General features: G+C 37.1%; 4 protein-coding genes across 6 annotated transcripts; 1 reads left to right on the top strand and 3 right to left on the bottom strand.

Annotated features, from left to right (window-relative positions):
- The first annotated feature begins 2,526 nt into the window (after window positions 1-2,526).
- LOC137953044 (probable phospholipid-transporting ATPase 4) lies at window positions 2,527-9,329 on the top strand. Its single transcript, XM_068800230.1, has 11 exons — window positions 2,527-2,996; window positions 3,258-4,711; window positions 4,793-4,903; window positions 5,334-5,610; window positions 5,715-5,803; window positions 5,911-5,995; window positions 6,094-6,300; window positions 6,774-6,899; window positions 7,101-7,199; window positions 7,284-7,475; window positions 8,407-9,329. The coding sequence occupies exons 1-11, from the start codon at window positions 2,586-2,588 to the stop codon at window positions 9,079-9,081; spliced, it is 3,726 nt and encodes a 1,241-aa protein (XP_068656331.1). The 5' UTR covers window positions 2,527-2,585; the 3' UTR covers window positions 9,082-9,329.
- Window positions 9,330-10,436: 1,107 nt separating this feature from the next.
- On the bottom strand, window positions 10,437-11,444 carry LOC137952787 (zinc finger protein CONSTANS-LIKE 4-like). The gene is made up of 4 exons (XM_068799854.1): window positions 11,275-11,444; window positions 11,041-11,178; window positions 10,804-10,914; window positions 10,437-10,607 (listed from the first exon to the last, which is right to left on the bottom strand). The coding sequence occupies exons 1-4, from the start codon at window positions 11,416-11,418 to the stop codon at window positions 10,539-10,541; spliced, it is 462 nt and encodes a 153-aa protein (XP_068655955.1). The 5' UTR covers window positions 11,419-11,444; the 3' UTR covers window positions 10,437-10,538.
- Window positions 11,445-16,417: 4,973 nt separating this feature from the next.
- Window positions 16,418-17,703, bottom strand: LOC137953884 (photosystem I reaction center subunit III, chloroplastic). Of its 2 annotated transcripts, none has more exons than XM_068801425.1 (2): window positions 16,807-17,703; window positions 16,418-16,617 (listed from the first exon to the last, which is right to left on the bottom strand). In XM_068801425.1, exon 1 carries the CDS (start codon window positions 17,505-17,507, stop codon window positions 16,812-16,814), a length of 696 nt encoding a protein of 231 aa, XP_068657526.1. In that variant the 5' UTR covers window positions 17,508-17,703; the 3' UTR covers window positions 16,418-16,617; window positions 16,807-16,811. The 2 variants fall into 2 exon arrangements, with proteins under 2 accessions (XP_068657526.1, XP_068657525.1); XM_068801424.1 differs by having other exon boundaries at window positions 16,779-17,702.
- An 821-nt stretch (window positions 17,704-18,524) lies between these two features.
- On the bottom strand, window positions 18,525-24,711 carry LOC137953193 (uncharacterized protein At4g15545-like). 2 transcript variants are annotated; one of them, XM_068800460.1, is made up of 10 exons: window positions 23,999-24,711; window positions 23,590-23,658; window positions 20,350-20,403; window positions 20,166-20,229; window positions 20,000-20,068; window positions 19,626-19,883; window positions 19,429-19,474; window positions 19,234-19,312; window positions 18,988-19,121; window positions 18,525-18,850 (listed from the first exon to the last, which is right to left on the bottom strand). In XM_068800460.1, exons 1-9 carry the CDS (start codon window positions 24,278-24,280, stop codon window positions 19,029-19,031), a joined length of 1,014 nt encoding a protein of 337 aa, XP_068656561.1. In that variant the 5' UTR covers window positions 24,281-24,711; the 3' UTR covers window positions 18,525-18,850; window positions 18,988-19,028. The 2 variants fall into 2 exon arrangements, with proteins under 2 accessions (XP_068656561.1, XP_068656562.1); XM_068800461.1 differs by lacking the exon at window positions 18,525-18,850 and having other exon boundaries at window positions 19,033-19,121; window positions 19,429-19,491.
- Between the last annotated feature and the right edge of the window lie 509 nt (window positions 24,712-25,220).

Genomic DNA, 25,220 nt, shown 5'->3' with positions numbered 1-25,220 from the left:
AAATTGAATCCTTCTCCAACGAAGGAGATACTCTTCTTCTTCCCGGTTCTAAATGGGAGACGCGTGACACGTGGATAGAGAGAATCTTAGGGGGTCGTTGCTTCGGCATAGATGATCTGAACCATCAATCTGGTGACACGCGTGAGAATATTCATTGTGGTTTTTAGTCAAGTCAATCCCATATTGGCACCGACCCAGTTTTAAAAAATCACACCGCCTCGGTTCAATCAGAGCCCAGACCAGACTTGGACTCGGAGCAAAAACAGAGGAGACTTGCCAAAAACTGAAGAGCGAGTCTGACTCTCAAAATGTGGGTTAACTCAACTGTGTCACGGCTTAACCCAACTGGTCGAAAAACCATACTCCAGACACATGCAGTTTTTAACTAGGCGGTTCAGTTCCATCCCAGTCTTAATCAGAACCATTTGACAAAAATCATCGTGCCTCGGGTTAGACTCAACGTGTAACGAGTCTAGTTGTGACTCATTTAGATTTTAAGGGCTTTGATACAACTGAGCTTATGTTCAAATTAGGTTCGGATTAAAATTAAACCAATTAAAACTAAATTTGAATATTTTAACACACATCTTACCTGATTTAATCCTTATGAAGCATGAATTCTCATGATTTATTCCAGATAATATTATTGTGAAACATAATATTATTGGGTCTTCATTTTTATTATTTATTATTTTATTTTTGTTTTATTTGCATAATCTCAGTTCTTCATCCATTTATAACGAAAATTTTTATTTTTAAAAATAATTTTAATAATATCCACATATGAATCTATTAAATTTTGTGTAAACTCGTTATTAGCAGCTTGAACACACTTTGGAATGCTTTAATGTGGTCTTGAATCCTAACTTGACTAATTAAAAATAAATCTAAAAAAAAAAGACATAAGGAGCTTGACTTGATTCCCGACACTATCCATTATATTTTTTATTATGCACACTAACACAAGAATTCACTTTACACTGCATTTTTCATTGTGCACTATCACATAACAAAGTAATTCACTTTTACTTTCACTTTGAAAATACACTAACCTCCCCTAAATTAAAATTTATTATTTTTTAAGTTAAATATTTATAATAAAGGGGCACATGTCACATATGAAGCATGTATATCATCATAATCGGTATACATAGTATTCCATTGCACAAAAGCCAAGTTGATGCTATACCATTTAGGGTTGAGCAAGTTATCGTAAGAAGCCTAACTTAGAGCAATCTTTTTTTTTAACTCTAACAATAATCTTTTAATAGGCTATCTCAATAATAATTTTTTTACATACCCAAAGAAGAACATAGAATAGAAAAATAGAGAATGATTATATAATTAACTATTAAATAAATAATTAATTAAACCTAAGTTAAAGGAACTTACTTTACCAATTTTCATTGAATTGAGGAACCCTTAAGAAACCCTAATAAGTAGAAATTGAGGCAAATTTTCATTGATTTTTTAATAATTTAAATAATATCATATTTTTATTTATATTATTTTTAAGGAAAAATTATTTTAAACAAATGTTAATGCCATCGAACCCGGCGGTCCCGGTTCCGTTGATTCGGTTAATCCAGGCTGCAGCGGACGAGGTCTAGATTCATTGAGGGTCAAATTGCCATTTCACTCTGTATTTATAAAATATTACTGGCCGTTTCTCCCAATGTCCTCTCGTACTTCCATTGTAGCCGTCGAAGGTCGAATCTCCTCGACAAGAAGAGCGCAAGAAGGAAAGAATTCATTAAAGTTTTTCGAAAACCGGCGCATTTGGATCGTTGACTGCCGCTTATGGATTCTCAACGTCGTCACTTTCGATTACAAAAGCTCCACTTCCCATCATTTCCTCTATTGATTAATCTCGACTTTGTTGCCGGCGATCCAAATTTCTTACATTTCTTTGCCTCAACTGAGTTGGGTTAGATTTAATTAAAGGTCTCTTTCATTATCTTTTCTTAAATTCTTTCAAATAATCTCTTCGTCCGTCCTATGTTTTGTCTATTCGAGAGGACTAACTGCAGAAGCCCATTGCATGGGATAAATCTGTCGAGTTCTTGAAGTAATCGCGGTTTTGCAGGTATTGTTTCCGGTTGCTTTTGTCTCTATCTGTTCAACACTATTATCATATAGTTCTTATTGATTTACTCTAGTCCTTCTTATGAAGGTACAGATTCCATTTGTCCCGTTTCTGTACAGTAGAATTCGTCGACGGCTTGGGAATTTCATGAAGGAAGACTTGGGGTCTCGTCCTTTTGCATCGCTTTGTTGTAGCGTTTCTATATGTAGATGTTCGTCCGCTTTTAAAAGGCATCAGGTGAAGCCTCGGTCCAAAGTCTGGGAAACTCCTCGCATGAGTTGGAAAATAGAGGCTAGCTTCAGGGAAGGAGGGTTTCTAGTTACAGTGTGAAGCTTGTGGAGCTAGTGAGATGGATGAAAGTCCTAATCAGTTCATCATAACCAAAAGAAACATTGGCTTTTAGTGCATGAATATTTGGTTTTGATGAAACTTGAAATTGGAGCCCTGGAGATAGCGTTTGCATCCATCTGGTAGTTGAAAGATCATTGGAATTCTTTCTATGACGACGAACCAGAGAAGAAACAGTAAGACTAAGCTTCGATGGAGCAAACTCTATTCATTCAACTGCGTGCGGCCCAACGTTAGTGAGTCTACTTCTCCTCAGGAATTTGGAGGAGAGGGGTTTACTCGGGTAGTTTTCTGCAATGAACCTTATGTCCACAAGAGAGGGCCGTTGAAGTACCCAAATAACTCTGTCTCCACGACCAAGTACAATGTTGTGACATTCCTGCCCAAGGCCCTTTTTGAACAGTTCCGAAGGGTTGCAAACCTTTATTTTCTTCTGACTGCAGCGTTGTCATTTACTTCTGTTGCTCCCTTTTCTCCACCAAGTGTCATTGCTCCATTATTCTTTGTCGTGGGGCTTAGCATGGCTAAAGAGGCAGTTGAGGACTGGCATAGGTTCCTTCAGGTACCTAGAAAATTTTCTGAAAGTTTATTTCTGTCACTTTAACATTGTCATAAGTTCATAGATTCTCTTGCTTCCTCTTACCTATCTCAATTATTTACCTCGTTCGTTTGCTAAATTTGCTCAAGATTTGGAGTTCTTTAAGAGTCTAAAGTTTATCTCATCCCGTCAATCTCTGTTGTTTTTAGAAACTTCATGCTCATTATGGAAATTTTGTAGCTCTAACACTAGCTGATGCTTAATTAAATATTGTTGATTTTCAAGGATCTGAAGGTGAACTCTAGAACCACTAAGGTTCACGTTGGAAATGGCAATTTCATAAATAAACCATGGAAGACACTTCACGTTGGAGATGTAGTCAAAGTTGAGAAAAATGAATACTTCCCAAGTGATCTCCTTCTGCTATCTTCCAGTTTTGAGGATGGCCTATGTTATGTTGAGACCATGAATCTTGATGGAGAAACTAATTTGAAACCGAAAAGAAGTTTAGAAGTGACACTTGGACTTGATGTTGATTTGGAGTTCTCCAAATTCAAAGCTACAATTCGTTGTGAAGACCCCAACCCAAACCTTTACAACTTTGTGGGTAACTTAGAGTTCGAAGATCAGTTGTATTCTTTGTGTCCAGCACAGGTGCTTCTTAGAGATTCAAAGCTTCGTAATACCCAATACATCTATGGTGTGGTTATTTTTAGTGGTCCAGATGCCAAAGTAGTCCAAAATTCCACAAGCTCACCTTCTAAGAGAAGCTGCATAGAGAGAAAGATGGATAAAATTATCTATGTTCTCTTTACCATGCTCATTTTGGTTTCACTTGTCACTGCCATTGGGTCTTCTTTATACACAAAGTTTGAAATTGTGAATTGGTGGTATCTTCAAGCAGGTGAAAATGATCCCTTCTATAATCCCCAGAATCCACCTTTGGCCGGAGGGCTACAGTTCATAAGGGCACTTATGCTTTATGGTTACCTGATTCCAATCTCTCTCTATGTCTCTATTGAAGTGGTCAAAGTATTACAAGCTATGCTCATCAATTGGGATGTACAACTGTTTGATGAAGAAACATGCAGCTCTGCTGAAGCTAGAACTTCAAACTTAAATGAAGAGCTAGGTCAGGTTGAGATGATTTTGTCTGACAAAACTGGAACACTCACTTGTAACCGAATGGAGTTCAGAAAGTGTAGCATTGCAGGAGTTTCATATGGGGGTGAAGTAAGTGAAGTTGATTTAGTTGCATCACAAAGAATGAATATAGATTTGGAGAAATTCGTGTTCAGCAGTGACAGGTCAGATCTTATGAGTAGTCCAAGTTTTGATAATTTTGATTTCTCAGTAGCAGATAATGCTACCAAAAATAAAGCCCGTGGTCACCATGTTTCGGAGTATCCTAGCATTTCTGGTGGAAAGCTTCAGAAGCATTTGCGGAATGAAACCCCAATTAAAGGTTTCAACTTCAAGGATGATCGGCTGATGCACAATAACTGGGTAAAAAGTGCCCGATTTTTTGAGATAGCAATGTTTCTCAGGGTTTTGGCCCTATGCCATACTGGAATACCTGTTGAAGAAGATGAAACAGGCAAGTTGAAATATGAAGCTGAGTCACCTGAAGAAGTAGCTTTCTTAATTGCTTCGCAGGAGTTTGGGTTCAGATTCTTTAAAAGAACCCAGTCTGTCATGTCAGTTAGGGAACTTGATCCCAACGGGAATGAAGTTGAGAGGTGAAATTTCAGAACTTATGCTCTCTTGAAGATGTTACATTAAAGCCTGTGAAAATTAAATAGGTGCCATCTTACTTGCAGGCAATACAAGCTTCTAAATCTTCTGGAATTTAGTAGTTCCCGTAAAAGGATGTCTGTCATAGTGGAGAATGAAGAAGGACAGATATTTCTCCTATGCAAAGGTGCTGACAGGTAATTTTTGTGTAGTAAGCCTCAACTTTTTATACATTATAATTCCGGATTAGTTGATTAGTTGATAAATGTACAATCCTCTGAAAGGAATTTACCCATGGTAAGTTTTTTATTTTTCTTCAATATTATTCTCTTTTACTTCTTTCCTGAATCCATTGATGATAAGTTCCCATCATATTGTAGTGATATTTTGTCTTCTCTTACGGTTGTGGGAATGGATTTTTAGAAATCATGTAAATCTTTTTTTGTGAGGATGATGAGGTGTTGGAATAAGCTTATTTAAGTAATTTTAAATAATGCTCTTGCTTGTTTTTTATTGTCTGGATATGCAAATCAAGTTCAGTTGTGAATTGACTGTTTGCAGTATTATATGGTGCACCTTCTATTGGTTCCATGGTCTCATTTTATGTTTTGAACATTTTATTTTCAGCATTATCCTTGATAGGCTTGCGGAAAATGGCAAGTTATATCAGACAGAAACAGTGGTACACCTCTCAGATTATGCAGAAGATGGCTTGAGAACTCTGGCATTTGCATACAGAAAGCTTGATTCATCAGAGTACCAAATCTGGAGCTCAATATTTGCAAAGGCCAAGACTACAGTTGGTCCAGAGAGAGAGAAATTACTGGAGAATGCATCTGAAATGATTGAGAAAGATTTGATTCTCTTAGGTGTGGCAGCAGTTGAAGACAAACTACAAAAAGGAGTATGCTATCTTTTTTTTTTTCTTTTTTCTTTACCATAACTCTTAATACAGTTTGTGCTTCCAATCAGTAGTATCTTCTTTAGCCAACCTCATGTCCTGCTCAGGTTCCTGAATGCATAGATCGACTAGCTCAAGCAGGCTTAAAAATATGGTTACTCACTGGTGACAAAAAGGAAACAGCTGTAAATATTGGGTGAGGATTTTCACTTTGTCAATGCTTGGTTTGATATTTAAGTAACTCTTTTTTTAAATATTTAAAACCAACTGAAACATTTTGTTTCTTTCTTATTGTTCCCCTAGATTCGCTTGTAGTTTACTTCGACAAGATATGAAACAGTTCCATCTCAATTTGAGTAGAGGTGACAATGTTGGCATTGATGAGAAGGTTTTTATTTACTTATGAATGCTTTATTTGGACATTTGAAACTGTTTGAGTTAGTTGTCATGCTTTGCAATCTTTTTACAATTTCTAGTTTGTTTCAGGTCTTGAAAGAAGACATCTTACAACAAATCCAAGCTTATCAAGCAACCTGGGATCAAGCTGACAGAAGCACACCTTTTGGTTTGGTAGTTGATGGGAAAGCTCTGGAACTTGCTTTAAGAAGTGATGTGAAGCACCGGTTTTTGGGCTTGGCAGTAAATTGTGCGTCTGTTATATGCTCTAGGGTGTCTCCCAAGCAGAAAGCTTTGGTATAACTTTCTTTTATTCCTCTTGGACAATGTTTTGTAACTGAAAACACCCATGATAATATTACTTCCAGTCAGTTTCATATGTATAAAATTGAAAAACTTAACAACATATAAAATCATATAAGATACAACAATTAGACCATATATTAATAATGAATGGAAGTTGACAATAATTTAAAATCAGAAATGAATGCGATTAGAGTATAGAGGCTCTGGATTCAACCTGGTAGTTTTGATTCAGTGCACCCAACAGATTTTTTTCTTTTGGATGCTGTTAAAAATGTTTGGTAAAACTTGATTTTGTTCATTATTTTATTGACATAATTCCAAGTATTCATACTGCTTAAATGCTGTTTATATTGATGATTGTGCAATCAAGTAACTAAGCTGTTTACTTTTGATTATTCTTTCCTTTAGTCATAATTGATTGTCATTATTAAATGAACCCTGCCTAATAAGTGTGAATTTCTTAGATTACAAGGTCTGTAAAAGATTTCACCGGTAGGACTACTCTGGCAATAGGTGATGGTGCCAACGATGTTGGTATGATTCAAGCTGCAGATATTGGAGTTGGTATAAGTGGCATGGAAGGAATGCAGGTAATATAGCTACTTTATAACAATTTGATTTTCTTAAGATCTCTAAGCATTGATGATCATATTTCATCTTTGAAAGTATGACTACTTCATCATCAGCAGTTATAGTAAAAATTTATGTATTATGCTCAAACCATTGAAAAGTTTATTCTTCCTTCTTTTGCAAGTTCTTACAGAAGTTTAGTTGGTGGTCCAACTTTGCAGGCTGTAATGGCAAGTGACTTCTCATTGCCACAGTTTCATTTCTTGGAGCGTTTGCTAATAGTTCATGGTCATTGGTGTTATAAGAGAATCTCGAAGATGGTAAGCTCTTTCGTCTTAAATTTCAGAGGTTTGCTTGTAATGCTTCATTTAATCCCACCTTTTATGTAATCTTTTCCTCTGCAGATCCTTTACTTTGTCTACAAGAATATAGCTTTTGGTCTTACATTATTCTACTATGGGTTGTACACAAGTTTCTCTGAACAGCTTCTATACGATGACTGGTATATGTCTCTTTTCAATGTTGTGCTGACTTCATTGCCTGTAATTGCTTTGGGGGTTTTTGAGCAGGATCTGTCATCAGACTTATGCTTGCAGGTATGAAATATCCTTTGCATGTTTATTAATTTGTCAGGAAATATGCTTTTCATCAATGACATTGAAACACATGAACCTGCATGTACTGGGCTTGAGCTTGCATTTGTATCGCTCTTCTCATCTTCACACGAAGTTAAGATTTTTGTACTTCATTTTTTAGAATTTTTTGCTAGCTCTCTTTGTTTAGAGGAGGCTCTCTTTCTCACTTCAACTTTTCGAGAAGGCCATACACATCTTGCTATCAGTTCTTCATGAAGTGGATTGCCAAAAAGGGAAGTCCCAGATTATGAGTTACATAGGAAAAAAGATCCTATAGTTTCAAACTCTATGAGCTTTTATTTTCGTTCCTGTACAATTTCTTCTGTTGTTTATGAGGCAAACTCTTCTTGAGGTGAGACTAAATGGTCAAAGATCACCGCCTCAAGAAAAATAGAAAAAAATGCATTGGAAGAATGATTTGTTCCTGCATCTACCAAAGTGAAAAACAGTCAAGGAGATCTAGCAAAAAGGCTTTATTTATTCATTTATTTTTTTGAAAAAGATGATAGCTTACTTTGTGAGCTCGCAAAAGGATAATCTTTAGCCTATCTTTACTGTAACTGGCTGCATTTATCAGCTTGACACCAACTATAAATGCTACATGTTTAAAATATAACCAACAAAAGTTTATTTGCCCTCCCCATTTGACTGTGTCACCATTAGCTCCTGCTTCAGTGAATGGTGCCAATCACGGCTCTCTGAAGTTGTGTCCGGTGCAGCATTTTCAATCCACCAAGCAGCTCTTAGTTGACTGATGTATATTCATGATTGTTTTGTTATGTTTCATTCTTGCACCTGTTGGTTATTTGCATATCAAAGCTTTAGATCTCTCTTGTTACTCCTCTGCCTTTCTTTACTCTCATGACAATGTATTGGTCTCTTTTTTCCACAGTTCCCAGCACTTTATCAGCAGGGCCAAAAGAATGTCCATTTCGGTTGGCTCCGCATCATCGGATGGATAATGAACGGCATCTTTGCATCACTTGCTATCTTTATATTAAACGTCCATATGTTCTCTGCTTCTACCTTCCGAGTGGGGGGAGAGGTAGCCGATATGGACCACCTGGGAGCTTCCATGTTCACATGTGTCATCTGGACTGTAAATTGTCAAATTGCTCTGATCATATCCCACTTCAGTTGGATACAACATCTGTGTATTTGGGGCAGTATCATATTTTGGTACATCTTTCTACTCATATATGGTGCACTTCCTCCATTATATTCGCAACATGGCTTCCGTGTCCTGGTGGAAGCTCTTGCTCCTGCTCCTCTGTATTGGCTGGCAACATTTCTTGTACTGATTGTTGCTTTACTACCATATTTTGTGCACATAGTCATTCAGAGATCATTCTATCCAATGGATGATCATGTGATACAGGAGATCAAGCACTACAAGAAAGATGTCGAGGACAGTTTAATGTGGATAAGGGAACAGAACAACTCGAAGAAGCAGACACAAGTAGGGTTTTCAGCCAGAGTAGAAGCCAAAATTCGGTATTGGAAGAAACAGTTGCACTATAAACGGGAATCGGTACGTACATCAGGTGCAAAAAGCCCACTGTTCTGAGTCAATTCTCTTGGATCTTTCAGTTAGCTCGTCAGCCACTTATGTACCTGAAGTTAACAGCCAAAGTGCAGTCAGGTGGTATTGTTGCACCTATTCAGTTGTGCATGTGTGAACCCTCCATGAGCTTCATCTCCAGTCCTGTATTTCACCTTTCTCCAGAATTTCTGCTATCCTCTCATTCATTCATTCTTATACGTTTGCACACTTTACTTGTATCAAACTGCCAGCCTTCATAACAATTGGGTAAAGTATCTGTCTCAGTAAATTTATTACATTTCATTGCAATCAACTTCTTCCATTTCTTCATGAATGAATAATGTACGCCTCCACCTAATCACTGCCCTAGAAAGCTGATAGAGCCCAATTGAACCTGATATCCATCCCTCCCTGATCTATACCTACTTCAGTCCATGACCCAATCTACCATTTATTTGGCACTATAAAATAATAAATATATATATATATATTAGTTTATATAAATAGTGTATAAATAAAGGATAATAAAAACCCAAAAATAAACTTCTCTTTTTATTTTAAAATATATAATTATAAAATTAAAAAAAAAATGTAAATTAATTAAGTTGGATTAGTGTCATGGTTAGGGTCAAGCTCGGGCAATGTTTGGTAAAACCCATTCTGGGCTCAAACTTATACAAGGTTTCTTCTCAATCTTGTCCCCGCCTTGTAGGCTGAGGAAGAAAACTTGAACATGGTTTTTGGTTAAGGAGATCCATTACAGATTGATGGACATGGATTGTTACAACAAATGTCAAGACAACTCATGCCATATAATCTAAATTGATAGCCAATATGAGGGGTTAGATCGGTTTGGTCCCTTCTAATCACATAGAGAAGACGAATGTGACTCGTTTCTCTATAAAAATGGGTTTCGTTCATTAATTCCGTTGTTGGTACACGTACTAACAAATCTAAACTTGACTATAAGCAACAAATTGTGAATGGGCACCGTGGTTTCATTTATATTCATCCTGGTCGAGTACATGGCCGTTTGCTAGAGCACATGGTCCTGTACTAATAAGATCCCATTTCAACACTAACTTTTCTTATACCCTCTTCTTTTTTAAAGAAGTTCGCCTTTTGAGATTCACTTAAAAGAGGGCAAACGCTGCCTCTGCTTCATCAGGCAGCTTGCCCACATCAAAATTCCTTTTACTTTTACCGGAGAATTCAAATGGTTCCCAAACTAGGAACTGACAGAAACTAATGCATCTACCAAAGAAAAATCAAAATCAGATAAATTTGCATGGAATTCATCTGATTCATATTCTGACCACTTTATTTCAGCATTGGACACTTTGAAGAGAAAGAAAGAAGAAGAAAAAAAATGAAATTAAGAAAGAACATGATATGCTTCAAATACTTCAGCTTCTTCTTCTTCTTGGTTTTGTTCGATTTCTTTTTCTTTTCCTTCTTCTTCTTCTTCTTCAGTTCGTCCATCAATCAAGTAATAAGAATGGATAAAGGCACATTGCCTGCTCATACCAGTTCACCCCATTATCTTCACCCTGCAATTTCATCCATGGGAAACCAACGAGAAGATTTTCATTAGTTTTGTTAATGAATATTCTTTATCACGAGTTATTACTAGTTTATTAAGAACAAGTAGATTCACAGAGAGTGATGAAACCGGTAAAATTGGAGTCTTTTGACGAATGAAATTCATTTACGTGAATTTTGGTTATATAGTCGAGTTGATCATACCTTGTTGCTATCGTCGTGGTGTTCCTCTTCTGCGCGATGGATTTCATTGTTGCTGGCGAATCTTCCGCGGACTCGCCGGCGTCTGTCTGCTAGGGTTTTACGGCATGCATACTGGAGTAACCAGATGGAAGCTTCAGATGGAGAGTCTTTAAGCTAATGGCGCATGAGATGAATTAAAGCTAGATTTTTAGCACATTAAAGACTTAATATGAAACGAGCGGATCTGGGAAGGTCTACCTTGATCGTCTTGTTGAAGTTTCTCTGATTTCTCTTCTGCAAGTATCTGAGGATTCTTCCCTTCCTTTCTTCTTCCGAGTAACGTGCCACCTTTGTACCAGACTCTCCATTCTTGGACAACGAATTGCCATGAAACTCCTGCAGATTCGTCAACAAATGTTTAGTTAATTACAAGAATCATTCCAAGACTAGAAACACGAAGAACAATGAACAGCAGATTGGGTCTGTAAATACCCATTGATCATCTACAGAAGCAGCGGCGTAACCACAGCAGAAATCAGGGACGAACCCACCGCACTTGTCCATCAACCCGCAAGCATTCGCAGGAGCACGGTTGGACCCTCCGTCCAGCTTCGTCTCAACCCCGGCGATGTCCATCACCGAGACTCCAAACCGGTCAGGAAAGGAAGTCTGGAAATCCGAGGGGGTACTGTCTATTTCGGACCAGATGGTATCGAGCAGGCCGGGACCCAGGTGAAAGCTGTCTGAAGCCCAGACGCCGCATTTGTCGGCATCGGTGGGATTGTCCCAATACCCTGCCGGAAAATTGTATTCGGGGTCTGTGCCGAAGTGGGGAACCGAGGACATCTCTGCTAAGAAAGGTTGAATCTGTGAAAGGGTGCAGCCTGGACGGGGAAGATGGCTCTGCGAGGAATTTATACAGCGTTAACTGGTTTGTCTTTTCTGCATGCGTCAACAAGCAAGTTGCCCAACATTAGGTGCCTGGTCCTGGTGTGGTTCCATTCACATCGAGCTAGGTGATTAACCCCATCACCCACAAAAGGCTTAACCAAACCTAATCTATCAATTTCTTTGTTATTAGTAGCTTAATTCTGAAAGTTCATATTTGAGAGGTTCATATATACAGTTATTGTCATGCATCTACACATGCATGTTCATGTTATTGATCACTTGTCTAAAAATGAGACATAATTAAGGTTGTACATTTACATGGTACCTATATAACACATATATGTCATATGCAACGTTCATGCCACCAAGAAAATGGAACTATTTTAGGTATATATATGTGTGTATGTGTATATATATATGTACGTTTACCTTAAATTTACTTAAATTAACTTCAGTAAATAATGGAACTATACAGTTCAAAAGTTGGTCAGAGAATGTGAAGTCTCTAAAGTGTCTATAGTGTGTTCATGCTCGGAATTTGCATTATTTAAAGAAGCTGAATCCGCCTTGTTTATGATAAAAATTCTAGTTATCTTGTTTTGTTTCTCTCTTTTCGATTACACACTTTAATATAGAAAATACGTTAACTAAATCACCTAAAAATGAACTTTCACTCTCTATTTTTCAAAGTGATCTAATTTCTTCATCAAAATGGGGGAAGAGAGAGAAAAATATGTCGTATATTAGTAAAAAAATTAAACATTTTTTTGTCAGATGATTTGAGTAGCTTGACAAGAAAAATATTTATTCAGTTAATAAGATCATTAATTGAAATATTATTGCCCATTTTCAAGCCTCACTAATATTTGGCTCCTTGATATGAATATATATGCTAAAAGAGTAGTAGATACCAAGTATAAAATATAGTACTTGATACTGATATGGAAAATCTTAGTTTCAAACTCAATTAATTTGACCGAGTTAGGAGCTGAGTTAAGTTGAGCTAGAAGTTTCAAACTCACCAAAGTGACCACCCTTGAAAAGGCAGTCTTTTGGTCCACTAGAGATGAGAAAAGAGCCTTTTGAAAGTTTCATGTGCTATTATCCAAAGATTAAAAGAAAAGAAAAAAGGTGTCACCTATATCATTAGGTTGAGAATCAACACCACATGGGCACAATATCCCTAATCTCAGGGAGAAATACCCCTTGGCTTTTGAGATATGCTACCATAACCTTAGTAGTTCTTCCATGTTATTATGTACTTGTTTTTTTTTTTTTTTTACAAAAAAAAAACTACAACTAGGATTTTTGGCGAATATCGATCATATAAAAGCAACAATTAAATGAGTCAATTGTTTTTATTTATTAGTTTAATTTTTTTTCATGTACCTCATGAGTTTTCGCTAATGGTACCACCATCTGTACGCCATGTTATGTACTTCATATCTCTTACATTTCTCAGAGAAAAAAAAAAAAAAAAACTAGACTTCACCAATGTTGATCATACATAAATAATACAATATTTCAACAACATGTAACTTGTAAATTTTTTATTTATTAATTATTTTTCTTTGGTGCATGTCAAGGGTTAAATCTCGAACCATGAAATTAAATATGCTTACTGGGATTGTTCGGTTTTAATTTTACTTGAAAGTACTAAATTTGAGATAGAACTTGAGAATTTGTGTTGAATTGGAATTTTTGTTAAATTTAAATATTTATACTTTTAAGTGATTTGCATGCTAGAGTAAAATTTAAAGTTTATATTAAAATGGGCACTCTAAAAATTAAGAATGAATAAATAAAAATTTAAAAAATTAGGTAAATAATATATTATAATTATTTATTATTATATTATAAATTTAGACATATTTTGTGATTTGTTTACATTAAAGTGTTATTTAAAATAAATAAGCTCAAATTTTATATATTTAAAAAAATCGACAAATTTCTGAAAAAAAAAGAGATAATTTAAGAGATAAGCTTATGTTACACCCTAATTTTAATAAGATTATTATAATTTTTTTCCATCATAAAAAGTGATTGTCTGATGCAAAACGCAAGATATTGTACGGTTCAATCGCATCCGATACCTTTGCCTCCCCCACTCCAAATCTTTTCGATTATTTTATGTAAATCTTTCGTGGGTTTTCGGTTTCCGTCTTCCCCATTTTATTGGCTCAGGGACCGACTGCAGACAACTCTGCAAGTAGCTTCAAAGGGCCTTTCTTTACGAAATTTGCTAAAAAGTAAAAGAAAGACTGGGTTCGACTGGAGAGAGATTGCAATCTCAAGTCTGACAAACCTGTCTATGTGTTGATTGATGCCTGGCATCGTGTTCCTTACTGAACTCGTTTTTATTGACAGGTAGATGCCATTAGAAGTGAATCTGTAGAGCACAGCCATGTTGAACAAGATCACTGGAGATTTAGGGTGTTTCACTGTTTTTGTTCTCTACTTCTGCTACATCTAGAAGTATTCTTTGTTCTCCGAGTACCCTCTTGTGGCTCTGGTGCTACTTTCTTCTGGGTTTGTCTACCTTTTCATTTACATGCCAATCCATTCGACTGCAAGTAGGATGGGCTTTCCCCTCCAAGGACACACAGTCAAGAAGACAAAAATTTCTTTCAGATGTTCATGTTTTTATTCCCCATCACCTGTTTGCGATTTTTCCGAAGTGATTGAGAGCAGCTGAGGAAAGATAAATTGCCCATAATGAGAGGAACAACCAGACAAGATTCCATGCCTCCTCCTGTTGATCATGGGAATCTAGCAGTTTTGATTTGTACAGATTATGGTTCATGAAGTAATCGGGTGCCTGAGAGTAAGCCGCTTGCATTGGGTGAACAATGAAGCATGCAAATTGAGGAATTGATGCCTAGCTTAAGCAAGTGACTGATGAGAGATTTGACAGGTTCATGAAGCAGAAGAGATAAACACAGCTTAATATTATACACGTCGTTTCAAGCTTAAAGCAGAGGATAAGAGCAGGCTGTAGAAGACTACAATTTGGATTGGAGTGCCCATATACCAATAGTCAACAAAGAAGCACTTTTGACTGAGGATGGAAGATGATATGGCCTTTGAGATGCTTGGAGGGAATTGGCCTAACCTTGGCTGGTTTTTAAAGTTGTTGGGCTGTTGAAGAAAAGAGCCAGATCAACATTCTCCATGGATTTTTGTGTTCTTCCCTTCAAGTCTCGAATTGCATTAGACTTAGAAATTGCAAATATATCCAACCTTTTCCCTTGGATGTTTCAATACTGAAATTCTGGTTCTCTCACTGGGCTGTTTTAAACTAACCTTGATTTGCAAGGGCAAGGCTGTTTAATAGCTTTGCCATATGTATAACCAGCACATTATGGTTGTCTTTGGTTTGATCCTTGTCATCTGCGCGAGTGGGAAGAAAGAAGCATTTTCAGAGCTTTCTGTATTTTGATCAATCTTTAGAATATTTCATGTATTCATAAACACTTAACATTTGATATCAACTTATATAACATATTTGCTGTTTTTTTCACTACCGAAATTTTATTACCAATAATCCTATATGAATTAATACATGGAAAAGTCATTTGATGATTATTAGTTGGAAAATAGTTTTTTTTTTAACTTCAGGCATTCGTATGGGGACTTACTTTTACGTAGTATTAGAGTCAAATGTTTGTTATTGATTTCAGGATTCCATAATACTTAGATATTCAACAGATGAGAGAGTGAAAGAGAGAGAGAGAGAGAGAGAGGTTAATGTATTTAGAAAGTAGATCACCTTGGGAAGTGAAAGCGAAAGCAAAAGTGAATTACATGGTGATCTATTTGTCCGAGCAAAAGTAATTTTTTGGAAAGTAAAATAGAAAGAGGAAGGAGAAGAGAAACCAACCCTAGGTGAGCTAGGGCAGGAAGACATGGGCTGTGAGAGAGAAAGTGAATTCCCTGAAGGAAGGAAAGAATTTTACTTTCACTCATTTTTCGTAAGAACCTAGTTTTTTGTCACTTGCACTAGTGAAAGTACTTGCACCATCAATGTTCCCTGTGCACTAATAGATTGTATTTCATTTGTATTCTTTGCATGTTAGACACAATATCGTGTATTGTTCACGTTGGGTCGGCTAGTTTCATTAGGCTTGGGGATTTAACGTGGATATACTGAGCAATGAAAGGTATTTGTGAAGATCACACTGCACAGCAAATTGTTATTGCTTAGATGATCTTCCACTCTTTCTGTAAATTCATACGTAGTGCTGAAGTTTCTTAATCGATAGTAGAGTAGAGGAGAAGCTGCATGGAGCTTTTTGGGTAAGCCTCAAAGGTGTCTTCTTTAAGCAGAGTTCAGACACGAACAGTTCGGTTTCCAGGCGACGAAAGGTGTTTCTGGGCAGTTAATTTTTTCAAGTATCTGATTCAGTTTGGCCACTTGAGCTCGACAGTTATGCTTACCTAACGGGAACGATGAGATTCATGAAAAACAGACACAAAAAAAGAACGAATTCGAACAGAAAGCCAAGTCCATCAGATTGTTTTGACAAAAAACATAGGTAACGTTGATGTTGCTGTTTCAGTTAATCAAAACTAGAGTAAGGAGAAGCTCCATGGAGCTTTTGGGTAAGCCTGGAAGCGTTTTCTTTAAGCATTACAGAATTCAGACCCCAAGAGTTCGAATCCTGGGCGACGAAAGGAGTTTCTTAACAGTAATTGTTCGGTGTCGGATTAATCTACCACTTGATCCGGTTCATAAGCTCTACTGTTATGCAATGTTCATCAGATTTACGAAGCTACAAATACAGCACTGAAACGGATTTGAACAAACGCGAAGTACATATCAGATTGTTTTGGCAAAAATATATCAACATTGATACAGGGAGAGTTACAAAATAGAGTTTTCAATAAAGTGATCATTCGACAACTGAAACTGTTCCCAGCTTTTCTCCAATCAGTCCATTACATCTGCATCAAAGCATGAGGAAACCCAAATCAGAACATTTGTTCTTTTCAACTTTCAAAGATGTAAAAGGGCTGATACATTTCACGAAATGAACTGTTAATGTTATATAAAAGAGATCTGATATGCAAGAAAACCAGCCAAATAATAATGGTGAAAGACTTACGTTTGAAGAAAAGATCGAAATGGCTTACGTTGTCTAGACATCCTTGGCGATGAGGTCTCCGTTCACGAATTCTCTGTAGGCAGCGACGGGCCAGATGAATCCCCTGAAGAGCAACCTGGACGCCAGGGGGACATCGATGATAATCTCCTTCTCGGTCGGCTTCTTATCGCCGCTGATGTTGATCAAGTAACTCCTACCAACCCACCCGATCCAGCCGGCGATGTATAGAAACAAGATCCCGGGGGTGATGAACTCCCCCCAGTGCCTCTGATCCCCGCTCACGATCAAGTGCGGCAGCCCGTCAGACCCACAGAGCAGCCCCTGTTTCCCATAGAAGTCGAACCTCCGGTGGGTCTTCTCGATCGTCGCCTGGATGGCCAGAGCCGGCGCCGAGTCGGGAGCGTACAGCTTCAGCGACGACTCGAGCTTCTTCACTGCCTGCTTCTCCCGCTTGGCGAAGCCCTTAGATTCCTTGCACGGGGTGAGGCCGGCGATGTCGGCAGCGGCGGGAAGCGGCGCGGAGAGAAGAATGGAAGACAGTGCGAGAGCAGTGGAGAAGGCCGTCAAGGGAGACGGAGACGACGAGGACGAAGACAGGTCGGAAGGCTGGGGAGGGGAGAGGGAGGCGGAGAAGGTTGCGGGGCGGAACTTGAGGGAGAGTTGGGAGAAGGATTTGGTTGTGGGCTTGGAGAGGGTAGTGGGGAGAGGGGTGGGGAGGAGAGAAGACATTGTGTCTGGAGTTTTTTAATTCTTTCTCTTCTTCTCACAGAGATTGTGCAGAGAAGGAGGGAGGGGAGGAGGATAAGAGAAGAGATGGAGCGGGAGAAGGAGAAGAAGATAAGGGGAGTTTTTTGTTTTGGGTGGGGGAGATAAGGAGGAGATGAGGTGGGAGGAGGTGATTGGAGGAGTAGCAGTTTGGACGATTCTCTATCAGAGGAAATGGCAATGGAGTTGCTTTTGTGATTTTTAGATCCGCAGAGGATTTTTGACAGTCAGGTTGTGGTCCTCAGTGACCTGGGGTCTATGGAGTGATTTTCATCTTCCAATTTATGTATTTATTGCACATTAAATTTTTAGGTCTGTTATACGTATCAAGAATCTCATAATACCCATTATTGAATATACGAATATATATATATATATGATTAATCCAATACAAAAAAAATCATTTGATACAAAACGGCCATCATCATAATTACGACTAAGATAACCATTAATCAAACAACTAAGATAATCGTTGTCCATGAACATATGGCTGAGATAGTATTTCGCACTAAATAATTTTTTATATTGAATTAATCCTATAAAATATGCACTCGATCCATTTCATTTGAATATAAATTACATATTATATAGTAAATATCTGATCTTATGTTCAATATCTGCAGACAAATGAAAATTTAACTCATGTAACACCATTTACACTAGATATCTTAATCTGAATTTTCAGTTATAAAGGTGGATTTAGAATATAAAAATATACCTCTTGAGCAATTGAAAGATTTTAAATATGTTCATGAAACTTTGAGTCTATAAAATATTCTCGATCATGTAACAATTTACCATCTATTTCACTAATAAACTTAAAATCTTCATCGTTCCTTGAAAAATAAGACAAGTTGGCGTTCTCTTTCTCCATCTCTGTCTAGAAATTAGTCAGATTTACTTTCTTTATGAATACCTAAAAAAAAGAAAAAAATCTAATCCCTCTATAGATCCCCCGGGTCAAATTCGACGTTGGAAGTATGTTGGAAAGAAAGTCAGATAACATAAATTATCTAAGATTAAAAATAAACAAATACCCCTTCCAGTCAAAACCCAATTGGCATTAAGAAAATGTTCACAGGAATTGAAGAGTAGGCCATGCGGATGACATGGACTAATAATTTGTAAAGCCTGCCTCCAGCAACCCACTCTATGCCCAAGGAACAACAGCAACACTTACCGATCTTCTGTTAGGCATTAGCACAGCAGTATTGAAGATAACCATTACATCTTGTTCTCAGTTAAGTTATCTGCATGTTGCGCATCCATATCATCAGTAACTAGGCCACAACGAAACCACAAAGTACCTGCAGGAGGTGGGGTTATAAGGTTAGGAGTGTTGTACACAAACCATTGTAATCAACTGATGCTACTGAATCAAACACTGCCAAATAGCCACACATCCACTAATGAGTACACAGAGCCAGAGAGACAGAAAGAGTACTTGCTACTATAGCTATTCTGTCAGAGAATTTTCCTCAAGGTCTAGGCTGCACTGTGATTTAGCAATCCCTGGAAAGATAAATAGAGATCTTTGTTCTCAATGCCGAATATCTCTTCTGCTTTCCTTAAAATTTCCTGCATCAAAGAAGGATAATTTGTTATTAGATGATAATAATTAGTGGCAGCAAGACTTTGAGCTATGAATAAGGAATAATGAAGTCCAGTAGGAAGATTGAAACTGTACTACCTCCCGTGATTGCCTCTGGGCATTGAGCTCCTTTAAGTTGGCTAAGAAAGCGCCAAACTGCTTATATGAGAGACGGCTTCTGAAGTACATTATGACAAGAAATGGTACATTGCTAAATAAGATTTTAAATTTTAGTTCTATCATAAAGCAGTTCTTCTCTTGTCTAGGAACATAAAAACAGATACATAGACTAACCTGGCATGGCGGAAGAATTCCTTTCCCTCAATACGAGGAGTTCGTGCTTACAAGCACACAACCCTGGTCAGTAACATAATACTAAGGAAATACAGTGTATGCAACAAGCAAAAGTGGTAAACTAACTTCACCAAAGTAGTCAACTGTCTGGACAAAATCATTAGAAGTTCAACAGTAAAACTTAATGTTATACTCACCAGGCAAAGGGCGTCCACGAGGAGGGGAGCTCGGTGCAGAGGACAGTGCGCTTGGGGGATACCATGATGACAACATTCCCCGACCTTCAAAATGAGACTTGGTGGGTGATGTCATACCAGATGCATTTTTTTGAGATACAGCTGCAGAATATCCCCCAGGAGAACCACCTGTTGAAGTAACCTTTGGTGTTCCTGTAGGAGTAAGTCGTGGAGTGATGTATGGAGTGATCGAAAATCTCTGACCCATATACCGTGAAGCTGTATGCAAATAGACAGTTTGAATTACATCAAATAATCAAGAGTTAAGGCGTAAACACTTCACCTTTCAAGCAAAAAAGGGTATAAAACACTCCAACAGAATAAAGCAACTTTACCTTCTATCTCCCTGTTTTCTGTAGAGCCACCAACATAATTTGTTCCCACAGTGTCATTTGAGGCTTCATCTGATGTATGATACCATAAAAAAGTTAAACAGTCATGCTTAATAGATCTTCGATGTAAGTATAATAAGCCATTTACAATGAATGATGTAAACATTACCCTTCACCAAGGAGGATTGTTTGACTGATTGGTCACATGTGCCAATATCAACCGTCTCTGCTTGCTGTCGAATAACAAGGAATGCATGAGTTTTCAACTTACCTTGGTCAGGGCAGTTCATAGAAAGAAAATAACATCTGTAACTACCCACTAAATGAGAGAGATTACTGTAGTACTATCTTACAAGTGCATTATCATCATTCAATGACTGCATCAGCTGTCTCTTGAATGTCTCCAACTGTTGAAACAGATAAGTGAAAATCAAAAGTATTTATTGAACTTTGAAAATTAATTAAAATTGAAATATGAACATGATTCCAGATGCCCTTTTAAGTCTGCTAAATGAAATAGTTATTTATGTAAATCTCCCAGTCTCGATATAAGAGTACTTTTATTGAGGCACCATGGCTCCTAAAATTAGATAAAATAGCATATTTTTCATTTGATACCTTTATGTGATCAGCGCATACAAATCATTGAAATGTCAACCAACTAAAAAAAATAACACAAGGCACAGGTAAAGGTAAATAGAAGTCAAACCAAGCACCTTTCCTCAGAAACTAGAAAAGAAAGCAGAAACCAGAATTTTCCTTGGGCATTGAATATGCTCAAATACCAAAAGCGTACATAAATATACAAAACAGCCAACTGGTTCTCTACTTCTATGTATGGTTTTTTGGGCCTCTGTTCATGATTTCCAGCCGTAATCTTGATTATTCAACCAAATATTGTCCAGGCAACATAGGGACACAAGAGATTAAGATATCAAATCCAAAAGTCTAAAGAAGATAATATCAAAACAAATCCAGACATTATGATGGCACAAACAGAAAAGAAATTATGATGGCACAAACAGAAAGTAGTAGCTACAACACAATGGCACCAAGCCTTTTTTTTTCTTTTCCATTTATTTTTGTTTGAAGATCAACAGCATCAAGCTACAGATAGATAAAATATAATATCCATATTCAACATTAAGGTCAAGCACACATGATTCTTCAGTCAAATAATTTTTCTCTTAAAGTTAGTGGGCGTGGTATAGTTTGTTTTGAATGTTGATTAAACACACAACCCCTAAACCCTGGTGAGACTTGAATCCAATAACTCACAAAGAACATTCCATAAATGCCAAGGCAATATATGTATAAATGTGTAAGACAGAATCAAATAATGTTCTCGATAAGATGCAACAAGCTGATTTTTTCCTTCTTTTGACAAGTAGAACTATTATCAAACACAACAGAAAGCAAAGATATTAGAGTTATCAGCCACATAATGCAAGGGCCTAGATAAGGTTAAACATAAGAAGCCTCCCTACATTAATTAATCCTCATTTCTTGGAGCTTCCTTAATAAAATCGCCTTTTGCCATGTGGTAAAAAAAATGCATATTAAATAAATACTCCCTAGAAAAATATAACCTGTTAATGCTTTAATAAACAACCAAAATAACAACACATTAAAAATGAAGTTTTTTCACGACTTTTGATACAATAGGAAGTCTTATAAGCGTTTTCAGAAGAAAAAAAATAGGAATTATCACAAGAGACCATGTTGAAACAAATTACGTAACTATCATGGTTGATGTTGGCTTGCAGACTAGTTTGTCTTTACTGAGGCAGCTGAACAATAAGCATATCACCTCCTTTACAGCATGCAAACTTCTTTTCTTTATTTTCCTTTAAGGTCAACAACAAGTTTGTTTAGAGACACTTAGAACAACAGAGATCCTTACGATTTGATAATACTAGGAAAGCCTTGGCTCTGGAAGAAGGCATCAGTGTCGATATTGTTAACCTCATTCATGATATTTGTTTTGAATATCTAAATGTCCATATTTCAGTACATGCTACCCAGAAAAGGAAATGAGAGCAACAAAACACACATTCATTTTGGTTTTTTATTAAAACTATTTCTACTCATTTAAATTGTAAGTATACAAGCTCAACTAAGGATGAGCACCTGACCCACTTGACAACAATTTCTTTTTTGAAAGTGACAACTACAGAGACTTTTTTTGGGGGGGTTACATCAGTTCACGTGTTCATTCTACAAGAGAGCTGAAGTTTCTTGACATTAGGGTCACAGGTTTAGACTTTTTGAACACCCAAGAGGATGCATAAACAACCTTCTGACTTTTTTTTTCTATTCTTCGAGAATGTGTTCTGTAAGTAAAAGACCTAGTTCTTGACATTCTCTTTATCTCTTATCCATAGTTAAGGATAAAAAAAGATGAATAACTTAAAAAATTGGGACTATGGTCTCAAATCTATTAATGGAAGTATCTATCAGAAATTAATTTTCTAGCATTTGACTCCTTACCATTGAAGGGCCTATTCGTAGACTTGATAGATAGCCCATAAAATAGAAGGAATGATTGTATAATCGGTTTTATGTGGATTCTGCCCAGTTGATACCACAAGTGAAATTACACTACCATAAATTGACAAGGTGGTATTTCCATTTCTTCATTATAAGATGAGTCCCTTTTGAAGCCAGAATTGACTTTCCTTGGTATCTGACATAATGTGCAAAAGGGTCCTTAAGTAACCACAGGGTCTTCTAAAAATGATTACAAAGCATTACTAAAAAGTGCTTTTATAGAAATATGTTCGCTCAAGAAAGGCTAGAAAATTTCAAGTCTAACAGAAATTATGTTCATTCCCATTAAAAATGTAATTTATCAAAAGTCTTTTTTTTTTTTTTGACTCATGTTAACAATGCCTCCTTGTCCATTTCTTGTGAATTTCATGGAAAGCAAAGGAATTCTCTTGACTTACAACTAAAAAAGCACTTGGTAATAAAAAATAACAAAAAAGGAGAGAAGGGTTTCAATCACTAAATGCAATTATCCGCAGTCAAATGGTAAGCAGGATATGATAGGTGTTTGTCAAACTTCAACATTGATCCATAATCTGCATGTTATTAAAGATATATGTGGTGAAAAAAATAAAAAATAAGACAGAGTACAAATGAATTCTCACATATGTTAAAAGAGTAAGCAAGAACTCGGAAAGGCTAAAGTATAGTGGACCATTTGATTAATAGACTATATATAAGGAAAAAGATATTTGCAGGCAAAGAACAAAAACAAGAAAAAAAAAATAGAGAAGAAATGTCACCATCTATAGGCAAAGCAGGTGATGAAGTCATGCAACTTCGTTTATTAATGGTTTTATGAACAGTGTGGCAGTCAAAATTTTGCGTGCCAAGTGATTTTTTATGGTTCATTTAGGTAAGCTGTGAGGAACATTATCTTGTATTGATGAAATTCAGCAATTTTATTCTAGCACTTTCTGCCTGAAATCGTATAGATAATCAATATAAGGAAGGTTCTCCTTGAAACATAAAGTTATAAAACAATGTGAGAGAGAGACTGAATCACCATTAAATGCATTAAATTATTTACTAAATAGACTTCTCACCTTTGCCAAATCCCTGTTCAATTTCTTCACCGTTGCTGTCAATGCATCTCGCTCACTCAGCAGCTTAACCTTCAAATACGATCCTTTCCAGTTAAAACAACTAAAATTTCATTTTTGTAAGAAAAATTTTATATTGCTTGAGAAATAAAACAAGCGAGGTAAACTGAGAACTTTGCGAAATTAAATAGAGAGTGGAAATGAGGTTTCTTATTGGAATTTATACTTTCTCAGCTCATTCCCCCTAACAGCTAGACACTATCAGAGATGATAGGAACATCATTCATTGCACTAACCCCACAAATAAAAGCAGAGTAAAAGCCCCCCGTAACTCAAAAATTATCGCTACCTCAACACAAAAAAGAACGTAGGAACAGTAGAAATGCAACAGGAAGGGAAAAAAGACAATTACATTTTTGTCAACAGTCGCCCTTAGCCTCGCATCCATATCACGGAACATTTCATCCATCTCCCCAAGCTTATCCTGAAGGCCAGATATAAGCCGGTCCTTCTCGACAATGTTTTGTCGTAGTCGTCCGGTCTCAGACTCGAGCGTCGAGACCCGCGACGCAATGGCCATGGAAGTAATTTTCCTGGCGAGATCGAGTTGGTCGTAAGGATCCGTGGGGATGACGGAGAGAATTTCATCGGGAAGATGAAAATCTGAGCCGCCTCCGGCGATATTGCTGCTCATCGTCGACAGTGTGTCGATCGAAAGGTCGGAAAATCGGCAGCGTACGCCGGGAGAGGGTTTCGGGGGCTCCGAAGTTGGAAGCTCCACCGCGACGAGAGTCGTGATTGTCGGGGAGAGGGGTAAAAGGGGTAACTAGTTGAACCGTGGCCGTAGAGAGGATTTGCTTTCAAAAAACGCGTTTCCCTCCAGATCCAAGCCTCCGCGCTTTCTTCTCTTGTAGGCTGTATCCACTTTGGTACGAGTTTTTCGGCCGACACACCCACCATATTCTATAGAAGCTCGTCGGTGTAACCATGTTAAGCCCAATTAGTTGAACGTGAAAATGCTTTTAAGCTACGTTCGGAACACAGAAAAACTGGAGAGAAAATGAGATTGAAAAAGCAGGGATGGGTATGATATACAACCTGCAGCCCCAGATGAAAGAGAGCAAAGAGGTGACAGCTCAAAAGATGGAGTGGTTGAAGTGATAACCCCATATGTATTAAATGAGTCAAAGGGTTCGTTCTCAGGAATCTGGTCTCCATCACTGAGAGTCAAAATCACTGCTGCTGGGTTCATAGAAGGATTCACTAACATAATTCAGGTAAAATTCTAGTTTTAACTATTTTAAAGTATGAAAATGTGTTGTTCATGTTTTAAATCTTGATCCTAAGGACAAATTGAAAGCTAAAACTCGAAGATATTTATTCGTTGGGTACTCTAAACATTCGAAAGGATATAGGTTATATGATTCCAATGATAAGGTGATTATTAAAAATAGACATGTAAAATTCATTGAGGATAGATTTGATTGTGATGAAGATTTAGGTACGAAGTCTCATTTGGAAGAAAATGTTGAAATGTTTTATTCTAAATCTCCTTCTAATATAGAGAATTCTATCCAAACGGATATTCAAAGAGGGACTAGAAAAAAAAAACCTAGTAACCCCTATCATCTTCA

This window comes from Aristolochia californica, unplaced genomic scaffold, assembly GCF_029961685.1.
Source record: "Aristolochia californica isolate CCGP_79_NKW_82.1479 unplaced genomic scaffold, dmAriCali1.0.hap1 SCAF_16, whole genome shotgun sequence".
Lineage (NCBI taxonomy): Eukaryota > Viridiplantae > Streptophyta > Magnoliopsida > Piperales > Aristolochiaceae > Aristolochia > Aristolochia californica.
The sequence above is the reverse complement of the archived record's forward strand: the minus strand, read 5'-3'. Positions and strand labels throughout refer to the sequence as shown.

Excerpts from the sequence above, each read along its gene's own strand:
- LOC137953044 (XM_068800230.1), top strand. The coding sequence starts at position 2,586 with ATGACGACGAACCAGAGAAGAAACAGTAAGACTAAGCTTCGATGGAGC. Across the intron at positions 4,712-4,792 it reads AACGGGAATGAAGTTGAGAG|GCAATACAAGCTTCTAAATC; the intron begins GTGAAATTTCAG and ends TCTTACTTGCAG. Across the intron at positions 6,301-6,773 it reads CTCCCAAGCAGAAAGCTTTG|ATTACAAGGTCTGTAAAAGA; the intron begins GTATAACTTTCT and ends TGAATTTCTTAG.
- LOC137952787 (XM_068799854.1), bottom strand. The coding sequence starts at position 11,418 with ATGGACATCGCCGGGGTTGAGACGAAGCTGGACGGAGGGTCCAACCGT. Across the intron at positions 11,179-11,274 it reads CTTCTGTAGATGATCAATGG|GAGTTTCATGGCAATTCGTT; the intron begins GTATTTACAGAC and ends ACGAATCTGCAG. Across the intron at positions 10,608-10,803 it reads ACCACGACGATAGCAACAAG|GGTGAAGATAATGGGGTGAA; the intron begins GTATGATCAACT and ends ATGAAATTGCAG.
- LOC137953884 (XM_068801425.1), bottom strand. The coding sequence starts at position 17,507 with ATGTCTTCTCTCCTCCCCACCCCTCTCCCCACTACCCTCTCCAAGCCC.
- LOC137953193 (XM_068800460.1), bottom strand. The coding sequence starts at position 24,280 with ATGAGCAGCAATATCGCCGGAGGCGGCTCAGATTTTCATCTTCCCGAT. Across the intron at positions 19,884-19,999 it reads AGAAAACAGGGAGATAGAAG|CTTCACGGTATATGGGTCAG; the intron begins GTAAAGTTGCTT and ends ATTTGCATACAG. Across the intron at positions 19,122-19,233 it reads CCCAGAGGCAATCACGGGAG|GAAATTTTAAGGAAAGCAGA; the intron begins GTAGTACAGTTT and ends TCTTTGATGCAG.